This window comes from Salvia hispanica, chromosome 4, assembly GCF_029641045.1.
Source record: "Salvia hispanica isolate PSC_SH4W2 chromosome 4, Shi_PSC_v1, whole genome shotgun sequence".
Lineage (NCBI taxonomy): Eukaryota > Viridiplantae > Streptophyta > Magnoliopsida > Lamiales > Lamiaceae > Salvia > Salvia hispanica.
Window position 1 is genome coordinate 36,297,471 of NC_142695.1, and position 12,793 is coordinate 36,310,263.

At 40.2% G+C, this 12,793-nt stretch overlaps 2 protein-coding genes across 5 annotated transcripts; both read left to right on the plus strand.

Moving 5' to 3' along the window:
* The first annotated feature begins 2,862 nt into the window (after nucleotides 1-2,862).
* Nucleotides 2,863-4,163, plus strand: LOC125194073 (putative xyloglucan endotransglucosylase/hydrolase protein 23). Its single transcript, XM_048092080.2, has 3 exons — nucleotides 2,863-3,184; nucleotides 3,276-3,469; nucleotides 3,602-4,163. The coding sequence occupies exons 1-3, from the start codon at nucleotides 2,927-2,929 to the stop codon at nucleotides 3,996-3,998; spliced, it is 849 nt and encodes a 282-aa protein (XP_047948037.2). The 5' UTR covers nucleotides 2,863-2,926; the 3' UTR covers nucleotides 3,999-4,163.
* Nucleotides 4,164-4,850: 687 nt separating this feature from the next.
* Nucleotides 4,851-12,793, plus strand: LOC125194071 (RAF-like serine/threonine-protein kinase 20). Of its 4 annotated transcripts, none has more exons than XM_048092076.2 (10): nucleotides 4,852-5,183; nucleotides 5,401-7,931; nucleotides 8,000-8,104; nucleotides 8,291-8,443; nucleotides 10,664-10,827; nucleotides 10,909-11,056; nucleotides 11,346-11,468; nucleotides 11,633-11,720; nucleotides 12,119-12,453; nucleotides 12,547-12,793. In XM_048092076.2, exons 2-9 carry the CDS (start codon nucleotides 5,550-5,552, stop codon nucleotides 12,283-12,285), a joined length of 3,330 nt encoding a protein of 1,109 aa, XP_047948033.1. In that variant the 5' UTR covers nucleotides 4,852-5,183; nucleotides 5,401-5,549; the 3' UTR covers nucleotides 12,286-12,453; nucleotides 12,547-12,793. The 4 variants fall into 4 exon arrangements, with proteins under 4 accessions (XP_047948036.1, XP_047948033.1, XP_047948034.1 ...); XM_048092077.2 differs by having other exon boundaries at nucleotides 5,409-7,931; XM_048092078.2 differs by having other exon boundaries at nucleotides 4,853-5,183; nucleotides 5,401-7,928.

A 12,793-nucleotide genomic window follows, 5' to 3' on the forward strand; every position in this document is an offset into this window, starting at 1 on the left:
CTAGAAAAAGAAAATTACCAATCCTAGAAAAAGAAGATTACAAATCCTAGAAAAAGAAAATTACAAATCTTAGAAAAAAAACTACTTTTTCTTCATTTGTGCGCGAAGGTATTCGATCATCTCACGGTGCAATTCGAGCTCGTACTCCGACATTGTCGAGGTATCCCTCGATGTCAACTCCGTCAGTTGGCCCATCTGCAACGTGATACTCATATCCGACATAGAGTCTGATATCTTGTCCAAGGAAGGATTGGGTGGCGGCGGCGGCATAGCGGAGTAGCTCGCAGTTGCCTTCCCCTTTGCTTTCCTCTTTGCCGCCTTTGTGTCCATCGGACGGATTTCAGTACCAGGAGATGAGAGGAAGAAATCCCCGTCTGTCACGTTGAGGTCGATTGGCGGACCTCCTTCGCTCGAAGTGTAGTGTCCAGCGGCGACTTTGGTTCTCTTCGCCGCCGCTTCAGCCCCACCGGTGTACTTCAGGCTCTTCTCGACAAGCTTCCAAACATCGAAGTACTTGAAGTGCTTCTTCCCGTCAGCGAAGTAATCTGCCTTGGCCTTGTCCACAAGGTCCATCTCGTTGTGCCCGCTCGGCCACATCCGGACTACGTTAGTCCACTTGCCATTCCACTTGTTCATCTCCGCCTGGACCCGACCCCAATGCTTGCGTAGCTTCACGTAGGTACGCTCGAATGAGCCTTCGGGTCGACCAGCGTTGTACTTCTCTGCAATCCACTGCCAGAACGCTTTGCCGCTTTGCTGGTTGCCGACCACAGCGTCCTCGGAGACGTCGACAAAGTTCTTGGCCAGCCACATTGTCTCCTGCGGACTATACTTCTTCGGCCCATCCTCATCGGCAACCTTGCCCTTGCCCCTCCGTTGAGCGGGCTCCATATCGCTGATCTCGTACTCATCAGTGCTAACTGGCGATTCCATGTCCATATTGGTAGGCAACCCGGGACTAGGCGTTGCATCTGGATCGGGTGTCGGCGGCAATTGCCAGTTCTGGGAGTTGACGAAATCGTCCATCTGGCGTTGGTCGCTGTTAAACCAATCCATAGAACTCAAAAAGTGTTGAAATGCTAGAGGATTGAGAGTGAGAGTTTGTGTGGAAGAGTATTACAATGAAGCAAATCTAGTGTATAGATAGATAAAAAAAAAAAAAAAAAAAATTCGATGCGGCCCGGCCCGAACGCAATTAACGCCGGAACGGGACGCAGGGGGTGCGACACGGGCACGTCTAACGCCGGGCCGGGACGGGACTCGGGAGCGGCCCAGGGAGGCAACTGCGTCCTCGGGACCGTCCCGGGCCGTGACTCTCCCCCCTCCAACGCTGGAATCGGGCCGGTACTCGCGAGTTGCGGCCTGACCCAGTAGCATTAAGGATGCTCTCAAGCCCCTATTAAAGATTTTTTTCTCTCTCTTCTATAATGTTCAAATTTATCTAAATTTAATGTATATTGTTATACAAAAGCCCTATTAATGACATAAATTATCTAAAATATACTCCCTCTGTCCCAATAAATATGAAACATTTGGTTTCCGGCATAGGATTTTATGTAAGTGTTGTTTTATGAGTTAATAAAGAGAGAGTAAAGTAAGAGAGAGGAAAAAGTAGTGAGTGTAATGTTTCTATTTTAGGAAACGTTTCATTTTTAGTGGGACAACCCAAAAAAGAAAATGTTGCATTTCTAATGGGACTGATGGAATACTACAGCTACTACTTTCAAATGAGTACTATCATATTATCTACCTATGTTTATTCTGTGTTAATTATTACAAGAATGCCTATTTTCATAGAGGAATTGCGGAAATGGGATTTCACTCAATGTTAATACCAAATTCAACAACTGAGTTTTTTATAACAGCAAATCTACCAAAATATCATGGATATTCAATTAAATCCGAATTCCTTTAACAAATACCCATTATAATCTATAATTAAAGAGGCAAAAATTTCTACTATAATATTCAACAGTTGAATTCTAGGCCAAAAGTCACCAAATCAAACCAATAATCTCTCTACAGATAAAATCAACTACTTCTAGATTAATACAACAAAATATATATTAAAAGTTGTAAAAGTGCATTACGTACGATTCTTCAATCAATCGGCCAGTTTATCATTCACTTCAAAATAATTTCAATTAAAACAATACAGATTAGTAAATCGTTTCCATAAAATGTCCACTTTCATATTTCTCCTCCCACTCCATATGCTAAAATTTTATTAATTCAATATTATCAAACTGCGCATTCTCCAGGCAACCAAAAAAAATCTAAAATAAATAATTAAATAAATAAAGAGAAAGAAAAGCAAACAAAAAGAGACGATATTTCCCATACCACACCGGCTAGTGCTTTGTAGAATCTTTCAAAACCGCGTGTAATAACGTATTCACTCATCACTATTCAAATTATCTTTCATCTAAAGTCTATTCATTTTATTAGCCATCTGTTTCCAGCTATGATTATTTCACATTTCAAAACTTCCCACCTACTTATTTACTTCACCTTTTTGTTCACAAACGCGGTTTCCATTTGTCACTAATCACTAACTATTATATAAATCACATTAATTACTTTCTTTGTTTGTTTATAATTGATCGAAATGGATTAGATTAATAATTGAGACTATGATTAATTTTCCATATCACAATTTATGTCGAAAAAGCATTTACCCCTACATTAAATAAAATTGCAATAACTCTTGAAAACTATAGGATGATAATATTGGCCACCCCAACTGCGTCCAACCATGCAAATGATTTGACATTCCACTAAACGCAGCTTCCTATAAAACTTCCAAAAAAGAACCAAAATCTATACAATTCCACACCTATAAAAACCCCCTAGACTTGCAAATTAGAAAAATCATCTGTCAATCAAAAGCACAAAAACATAGATTTTGTACCAAAAAACTTGTGCAATGGCCCTTATCAATATCATACCTATTTTGGTGATCACTTTGTTTGCATCAGCCTATGCCAACTTCTACCAAGACATGGACATAACATGGGGCGACGGCCGCGCCAAGATCCTCAACAACGGCGAGCTTCTCACCCTCTCCCTCGACAAGGCTTCAGGCTCCGGCTTCCAGTCCAGGAACGAATACCTCTTTGGAAAGATCGATATGCAGCTCAAACTCGTCCCTGGAAACTCAGCCGGAACTGTCACCGCATACTATGTAAGTTCTCACCTCCATCCTCCTCCATACCAAACACCAAACAACACTCAAATTAATTCTTCTTCTTCTTCTTCTTCTTCTTCCTTGGCAGCTCTCTTCGCAAGGGGCGACGCACGATGAGATAGATTTCGAGTTCCTCGGAAACCTAAGCGGCGACCCTTACATTCTACACACTAATGTATTCAGCCAGGGGAAGGGCAACAGGGAGCAGCAGTTTTACCTCTGGTTCGACCCGACAGTGGACTTCCACACCTACTCAATCCTCTGGAATCCTCAGAGAATCATGTAAGTAGAAGAGAAATTTTTTTGGACACGAGATTTAAGAAATTGACATGTTAAAGTTTAAAATACAGACAATAAAGTAAAAAGGTGAATAAAGTATGTGAAAGAACTCATGATATTTTGGTTGGGTTTCAGATTTTCAGTAGATGGCACTCCCATCAGAGAATACAAGAACCCGGAGTCAGTAGGCGTTGCGTATCCGAAAAACCAGGCAATGAGGATATACTCGAGCCTCTGGAACGCGGATGACTGGGCAACGAGAGGAGGCCTTGTGAAGACAGACTGGAGCCACGCTCCGTTCACGGCCTCCTACAGGAACTTTGTTGCCAACGCGTGTGTTTGGTCGTCTGGTTCGTCTTCGTGCAGCAACGATCCAACTGCAAACGCGTGGCTGAACGCTGTATTAGACTCGACGAACCAGGAAAGACTCAAGTGGGTGCAGCAGAATTACATGATATACAACTACTGCTCTGATTCTAAGCGCTTCCCACAAGGCTTCCCTCCAGAATGCACCATCAACACAACAGCATGAACAAGATTAAACACACATGAATGATGCACTACAACTTCCCTGCAAATTATCAATAGATATATACAATTCTTTCATATTTTTTCCCTGTGTATCATGTGTATTCATAATAGTATATATGTTTACATTATCTAGTAATGAAGAATCATAAACAAACAGTTTCTGATAGTCCTAATAAATAATTTGCCATTAATATTTATGATCGTATAGATTTTATAAGTAATGAATTCATCTATTATTATAGTACTATAACTACTTAGAAATGACATGTGAGCACCACTCTTGTTTGACGCATGTTTAGTGTAGTTCATTACGATTTATATATTTATTTTGATCTTATACATTAAACAATCTTATTGGAATTTTTAATTTCACAAAATTCATAAAATCAAAGCTCAATTTGTTCGTTTTCTCTACAGTTTCAAATAAATCAATAAAATGATAGATCGAGCTTTGATTTGTATGAATTTTATGAATTTAAGCCTTGTTTAATGTATTATAATCAAAATAAATATATAAATCGAAACGAGCAATATTAAACGTGGGGCAAATAAGAGTGGTGTTTACATAAGGTACGTAACATATAATTTGAGTGGTGTTTACATAGGGTACGTAACATATAATTTATCCGTGAGTCGTATATTCAGTCAAAACATACTGTCATTATAAATTATAATTAGAGTGATGTAGTAATTTATTGAAGTAAATATATGATCCAGTGAAAAGAATTAAATTTTGTGGCCAATTACAATTAAAAATTAGCCTCCATTCCCAAGAAATTAGAAACAGAATTAGTAGAGGCAGGCTTATATTAATAAAGAATGTGCGGTTGTAGCAGATAAATTGATGCCTAATTTCCAATAACTAGAACGCCGCCACGTGTCCCCAAACCTGGCAACTTCACCATCCCCAAACTCAAAAGCTTTCCTCCCACCCTCGCCCTCTCATCAATGTATCGTATTCGCATGAATTAGGCATTGTTAGTTTTTACCTTGCCCGTTTTTTTGAGGGAGAGCGCACTATTTTACGACCCTTTTTTATTATTTATTCATTAGTTTTTTTATTGAAGGAGGGTTACGAGCGATCCACAAGGTTTGGGGGATTTTCCGGGGTTTTCTTGATTTTTGGGTTTTGAGAAGAAAATTAAAAGTTCAGGGCTCTGGTGTTGTTGGAATCCCCTGTTATCAGGTAATCTGATTGTTTCTGTATTTTCGATTTCATGTGTATCTGAATCTGGATTTAAGTATGCTTGGAAAGCTCAATTATGTGGCATAAAAGTTTGTTATGTTGGGATGAATATGTGTTGAAGTGTGGATTTTGGTGTTGCCATTGGCCCATTGAATTTTCAAATGCTTTAAATGTTTTCTCTCAACTCTTTGTATGAATTTGGTGAACTTTGAACTAGGGCTTTAGGATTTGGATTGGGAGCGTATGAGTGTTAAGACATTCAAGTGTGAATTCAATGTGTACACTTGAGGGGGTGAAGAATCTGAGCCAACTAGAATCTGAATCTACCCAATATTAGTGATCAACAACTGCTAACCTCAGTCGTTGATGGATAGCCCTGCAATGACCCCGGCAGGCGTCCTGAGTGGCGATGAAAGTCAGCGTATTAAATTCTTATGCAGTTTCAGTGGTAGTATACTTCCCCGCCCTCAAGATGGGAAGCTTAGATATGTTGGAGGTGAGACGCGGATTGTGAGTGTTCAGCGTGATATAACTTATGAAGAGCTCATGGGGAAGATGAGGGAGCTTTATGAGGGTGTAACTGTGCTGAAATACCAGCAGCCGGATGAGGATCTTGATGCTCTTGTATCTGTTGTAAACGACGATGATGTTACTAATATGATGGAGGAGTATGATAAGTTGGGATCCGTAGATGGGTTTACTAGGTTGAGGATTTTTTTGTTTGCCCATTCTGATCAAGATGGTTCTTTACATTTCGGAGATGGAGATGAAAGGGACAATGAGAAGAGGTACGTGGATGCCTTGAATAGCCTTAATGAGTCTCCTGAGAGGAAGCCACTTGGTGAATCGTTGTTAGTTGGATCACTTGATGATGTCCAATCTGCTGAGCAATACTTTACCCAAATGAATCTAGATGGCAGTGTCCATGGCCAGAGAAATATGGAATTACCGATGGCTCAAATGAATCTGCGGCATTTGACAATTCCTCATCCAGGCTCAGGGCAACTCCAGCAAGCAGTTAATCAAAGGTATAATGAAATGGAGGCTCCATGGAGTCCTGCTTATTACTCTCCTCGACAACCTTTAGATCAGAGACCAGTTGCTGAATTTCCTACTTCCCCTTCATCATCTCGTTATCGAACACCATATGGAGACTTCGATAGAGTTCCTGAAGATTATAACCGGCCTCCTATTAATAATCATTCTATTTATGAGCAACAGCCACCATATGCAGACAATGTGGTGCTGATTCCAGCTGGCTCTGTTAACAACATGCTCCAAGGGTCCAATGTTTACGACGCCAGCAGTGTTTGTGATCATTGCCGGATGCCATATCAAAGAAATCAAGTTTATCCTGATTCTTCTTGGAAGCCTGGTGAGCAGTCGCGTTTGGAGCCACCAAACATGGGAAATGGATATCTTCAGGTCCCTAGTTCTTGTTCTGAGTGCCCTCGACACCGAGACATATACATGTTGAATTCAGAGGGAAACCTAAATCCTCCCTTTTACAGCAGGGAACCTAATGATCCTCGGTCAATGTATTCTGAAACCCATGGTCATGAAAGAGGATGGAATTCTCCGCATCAGTCAAATCCTTGGACAGAGGAACCTAGACCACGTCTATCTGTACCTGTATCTGGAAGGTTAGCTGATAGTTATATTGTGGAGAATGGGATGAATGTTCCACTCGGGCATGGTAATGTATGTGACGGGCACCAAATGCAATCAAACTACATCCATCATGATGATCAACGCTATCCTCGTCCTGGAGTTGACTATGGCAGTCAAGGGTTTCAGGACCAAGCTGCAGCAACAGGATCACAGGTCCATTTGCCCCCCGCAGAGGAGCGGAGTGCTCGCTTTGGGAATGCTCCCTACACATATGGAACTGATAATGTGTACCAGGTTCCTCATGGCCATATTCCTACACAACCTCTGTGGAGAAATGTTCATAGTCCATTGCAGGGCGGTCCCTCTTATGAAACGCCGGTTTCTTCTCAGCTAGTTAATGGCTCTATTCCAATGGGTTTCATTCGTGGTGCTCTGGAGGGAAGTCCCAGGGTGAGAACTGGTTTAGAGAATCAGAGTCCCTGGGCAGAGTCATCGCAGAAAGTTGTGGGCTATGATGGTTCTCTTATGTCAGACTTTCCTCATATACAGGCTGTGAAACTTCCTCCTAACAAATACACTTTGGAGAACCCCCATCCATGTAATGTGGAACCTGTCCAATCAGCAGCTGTGTTGGCTACACCAGTCACTTCTAAAGATCCATTTACTATGTCTGATCCAGTCTCACTAGTTGATGATACATCAGTGGCTGTGAACGTTGCTGCTTCTGTAATAGGTTCCTGGAGTGGCAGTGAAACTAATAAATCAGCTATCAGGAATGAGAATGGTGCATATGATGGGAGCAATGAGAAAAATAATGGAGCTGTGGCCAAAGGTTCTTGTGTTCATGCGTCCATTGACATGAAGTCAGATGCTTCAGCATCATCGACAGTCATAAGTTCCGATGTTCCAAAATCTGCAATTGAAAATGGTGATGCTTTAAATGGTGATGAAACTAATGCTGGTGCTCCTGAGCAGCAAGATGAAAGATTGGAATTCTTGCCTGAGTTAATTGCGTCTGTGAAGGAGGCAACGTTACAGACTTTGAAGGAGGTGAAAGCTAAAGTTCAAGAAGACTCTGATTTGGGCAGTGTGCATGATACTGATACAAAGGAGGATGCTCAAAACCAAAAAAATGTAGTAAGAATCAAGTGTACTAATCCTAGTGCATTTATGGTTGTACTTTTAAAATAACATTTTTTTTGTAGGATGGCAACATGGAGCTGGAGGTAGATTCTGATAATGACAATGTTGACCACTCTGAGATAGAGATGACAAAAGCTGAGGCAGAAGCACTTGACCGAGGTTTGCAGGTTCTCATCTATGTTATTGATGTTATGCTCATTATAACTGCTGTTGATTGCTTTTATTCCTCCCAATTGCATAGTTATATGCTATTGGAAATATCACTTTCTTCACCAAGTACATTTGCATATTTAATTGATCAAAATCCTCTGATGTGCTACCTTTGCTAAATATGTGTTTGTTTAATTCTATAGACAATAAGAAATGAAGATCTGGAGGAAATTCGGGAATTAGGTTCTGGAACTTATGGTGCTGTATTCCATGGGAAGTGGAAAGGATCAGATGTAGCCATAAAAAGAATAAAAGCCAGCTGCTTTTCTGGAAGACCCTCTGAAAGGGAACGCCTGGTATGCCTTTTTTGCATCATGCCTATTTATTTAGTAATCTTGCGCTGGTAACAGGATGTATTCCTAGTTCTCCTTTGCATGCAAAAGAGATTTTTATTGATACTAATTGCCTATATCTTGGGTTGAGGACGATGGGTGGTTCAGAAATAATAAAATGATTTTTGTGTTTAAGCCATATTTTCCTCCCATGCCATCCACTTACTCCATTACTTAGGGCGTTCAGATGATGAAAAACACCTCTAATAGGTTTCCAAATACCGACTCAAGACTTCAGTTTGGCTAACAGTCTCCCGATAATATGCATAACTCATTCTCAAAGTGGTTGCCATTCGAAACTCTTGCCAAAATGCACTAGAAAAATAGGATGGCGATCGTACACAATAGAACTAGGGAGACCTTGTAGTCGTACTACTTCATTCATGAACAATTGTGCAACTGTTTTCGTTAATGGGCTTTTAAGAGCGAGGAAGTGCCTGTATTTTGAAAATCGATCCACCACCACTAAAACGCAATTGACTCCACCACCCTTGGTAGTCTGGATATGAAGTTCATGCTAATGTCATCCTAAATGTGAGTAGGAATCAACAATGGCGGCGACAATAATCTGGCTGGTGATTTTGTCTCGTACATGTTGCGCCGACACACCTGGCAAACCACGGAAATGTATGACTTTTTGCATCATTCTTGATCAATGAACATTTGCAGCCAAATGATGATATGGTTGGCAAGCGCTGGCGGACGCGCTGGTTGGAGTGACATGGAATTCAGCTAAATTTACGTATCTATTCTGATTTCTCTTTCACCACCCACCTTCTTTGTAATATATAATACCATGCACATGAGTGAAATGCTTAGCTGTCGATCTGCTGGCCCTTCCTTAAAATTGATAATGTAATCATACCTGAGAAGCTTGGTCACCAAATTCTGTATCATCAATGGTTGAGTGAGTAATTGATACAAACTATATTGGTCTGACTCTGTGCGAATGATAAATTTTCGTCCAAGCAAATAGGGCCTCCAATGCTAGATTGCGGGAACTAAGGTCATCAGTCCCTTCTCGTATGCAAATTTGGACAGCGATCGTGCAGAGATATGTTTTGCTTAAATAAGCAATGGGCTATCGACCTTGCATAAGGACTGCACTCAAAGCACATCCTCAAGCATCATACTCCACCAAAAAAACGCGTATCGGCGCTTCTTGTCACCACCATTGCTCCACACTCACCGCATCAAAATGTTAGAAGGACCACATCAAAATGTTAGAAGGAAAGGCGAAGACAATGTTGAATTGGTTGAGTATGAAATGTACTCTCTCCGTCCCATTACAATTGATTGATGTTCCTTTTATGGTTGTCCCACTTCTAGTGATCAATTTCCATTTTTAGCAAAATAAAAACTCATCTATTCTCTCTTCTACTTATACCTCTTTTCTTCTCTACTCCACACCCTCTCCACTCAACTCTATAAATATCATTTTCTTAAATCACGTGACCAAAAGAAATCCATCACTTGTAGGGAGTTATTGATTATTTGAATGGGAAGTGTTGTTGAAAATTCTTCTTCATTGAAGGCTACGGTTGCTGCAGTATACACAAGTTTTGAATAGATGAAACTCCCGCTCTGAACTCAAGGTAGCATCAACTCATAGTTACAAGACAATAAAGGATAAAGGCAATATAGAATTAACGGCTGTTCAACATCACACGTCCAGCACCTTCTCTTCTTCCTTGCGGTTGGAACATCCCACCATCTGTAGCGGGCAATCATGGCTGCTTCTAATGTCCACAGCTTTTATCTCATCTTCATCATGGTCTGTAACATCATTCCGTTCTCCCAATTACCATATAACTAATCTAACGTACAGAGCACAGAAATTATCCCCTCTTTGGCTGCCTTGACAGTAAACCTTCCAAGGAGGAGGCTGATTGGTATCACAATGCATGTAAGATTCACTAGATCATTAGTTTAGTGGAGAAACACATGTTGGAGAAATTTTCTTGGATGATAGTCAATAGTCATTATTTTTCCTCCGTACTGAGCATTTTGCTTTCCGTTAAAGGTTTCTTTCTCTTATGATTGGATCGTTTTCATTCAGTAAGTTATATGAGCTTTATTATGGTGTTAGATGTGATGTTAGGAAATGTTAGAAATGGTCCACTCACCCCCTTAAAAGGCATTTCATTTTTCCTTGAATTCTGATTTCACCTACATGATGTGTAGATTGCTGATTTTTGGAAGGAAGCTCTGATACTAAGTTCGTTACACCACCCAAATGTTGTCTCTTTCTATGGGGTGGTTCGTGATGGTCCTGATGGATCCTTAGCAACTGTGACAGAGTTCATGGTTAATGGATCCTTGAAACAATTTCTTCAAAAAAAGGACAGGTACAGTACTTTTCTTATTGTCCTGCATATTCTCATTATATATTATATATCTGATTCTGTTTTAATTTACTCTATGAGCAGAACAATTGATAGACGTAAGAGACTCATAATTGCAATGGATGCTGCATTTGGTATGGAGTACCTCCATGGAAAAAATATTGTTCATTTTGACCTAAAATGTGAAAATCTACTGGTAAACATGAGAGACCCGCATCGTCCAGTGTGCAAGGTTGGTTGACTGGCTTACTAAAAACTCCTGAAATTCTTTTTCGTCCATCAGCATTCTCTGTGCAGTGGCTTATTGCAGTTCATAAGTTTAATAAGAATTCTGGAAGATCTTTTGGACTACAGCTTATGCTCCAGCTGATTATTGTTCACGAGTTTATGCTGATGTGACTGTGTTTGGGCATCCAAAATCCTAACTATTTTGTGCTTTCCTTTTGAATTGGTTAGTGAATGGTTGTTTCAGTTTATATTTTTATGAGAGCTGATTTTGTTCTTATTGAATTAAAATTTAGATTGGCGACCTGGGCTTATCGAAGGTAAAACAAAATACTTTAGTGTCGGGAGGTGTTCGTGGGACATTACCGTGGATGGCACCTGAACTCCTGAGTGGAAAAAGTAACATGGTGACAGAAAAGGTAAGGACTGTCAAATTTCAGTCACCCCTCCCCCCCTCACACTCCTGAATAAAACAAGCCCAACCGAGTAAAGAAGAAACAAGTAAGAACACCCCTAAAGTAAACAAGAAAACCCAGAAAATCTCATGAATCACTTACACTATTAATCTGTTTTCCTATGACAGATTGATGTTTACTCATTCGGGATTGTCATGTGGGAGCTACTTACTGGTGATGAGCCATATACCGATATGCACTGTGCTTCTATAATTGGTATGGAATTATTATTTAGCAGTGCACCACTTTTTTTGAAATGCACTCTCTGGTGTACTGCAGTCTAGTCTAAAGCCAAGAAATGCAAAATTTTAGGGGTGCTGTTTTCTTGTACAGAGCATAGTATGGAAGCCTCCCTACTAAAGAATTCTTAGAGATTGAGTTTTGACAATATTCAGGGGGTCAATGATTATCTTCTGCATTATTGTAGCATTTACTCTTGATATTTTTTTTTGTTTTGGAATGATAATCTAGCATGCTATAGTAGTATTTTTTTGTATATACCAAGTTTGACACAGTGTATAATAAGATACTCTTGTTTCAGATAGTAGAACCGTCTATGTCCAATGTTTAACAATGGCAAGTTAGTTGTCTTAAAGCTCTCTTATGGTTTGTAGGAGGGATTGTGAACAACACTTTGCGCCCACAAATCCCTACATGGTGTGACCCGGAATGGAAGTTGTTGATGGAAAGTTGCTGGGGTTCTGATCCGGCAGAGAGGCCATCGTTCTCAGAAATAGCTCAGAAATTAAGAAATATGGCTGCAGCAATGAATCTGAAATGATGCTTTCACTCGAGAGAATTTTTTATACTTTTGAGAGAGTACAAGGTGTAGAGAGGAGCATATACTTCATGATAATAATCCATGTTATATTTACCCTCTTCATCTGTGAAATAAAATAATATTTGATCTCTTGTTTCATGGAGTGCGATAAACACGCCTTGAGAGATGGTAAGTCGCTCGATTTTATGATTCAACTCCAAAAATGTTTCTGAATATGTTGAGGTGCTATAATATTCTCTTCTTTTTTTTCTTTGATTGCAGGCCAATGTTGGAAGATGGTTGGGTGTGGATGATGCTTCTCTTCTGCCACCAGAGATGTGTAAATGTATTTAAGCATTATGCAGTTGAACGTTAACGTTTATTCCTCGTATCGTGTAAATTCCACAATGTAAATCCGACACCCGATTTTAATGCTTGGTGCTCATCTTCTCAAAAGTTTTGGTATGTAGAAGTTGGCGCATTTCTGGAGGGATTTTGTTGGTTAATAAATTTTGGGATATTCTGTCAA

What these genes read in the sequence shown, in the direction of transcription:
- LOC125194073 (XM_048092080.2), top strand. Translation starts at nt 2,927, where the DNA reads ATGGCCCTTATCAATATCATACCTATTTTGGTGATCACTTTGTTTGCA. An exon ending in GAACTGTCACCGCATACTAT is followed by an intron (nt 3,185 to 3,275) that starts GTAAGTTCTCAC and finishes CTTCCTTGGCAG; the next exon opens with CTCTCTTCGCAAGGGGCGAC. An exon ending in TGGAATCCTCAGAGAATCAT is followed by an intron (nt 3,470 to 3,601) that starts GTAAGTAGAAGA and finishes GTTGGGTTTCAG; the next exon opens with ATTTTCAGTAGATGGCACTC.
- LOC125194071 (XM_048092076.2), top strand. Translation starts at nt 5,550, where the DNA reads ATGGATAGCCCTGCAATGACCCCGGCAGGCGTCCTGAGTGGCGATGAA. An exon ending in CTCAAAACCAAAAAAATGTA is followed by an intron (nt 7,932 to 7,999) that starts GTAAGAATCAAG and finishes TTTTTTTTGTAG; the next exon opens with GATGGCAACATGGAGCTGGA. An exon ending in GTAACATGGTGACAGAAAAG is followed by an intron (nt 11,469 to 11,632) that starts GTAAGGACTGTC and finishes TTCCTATGACAG; the next exon opens with ATTGATGTTTACTCATTCGG.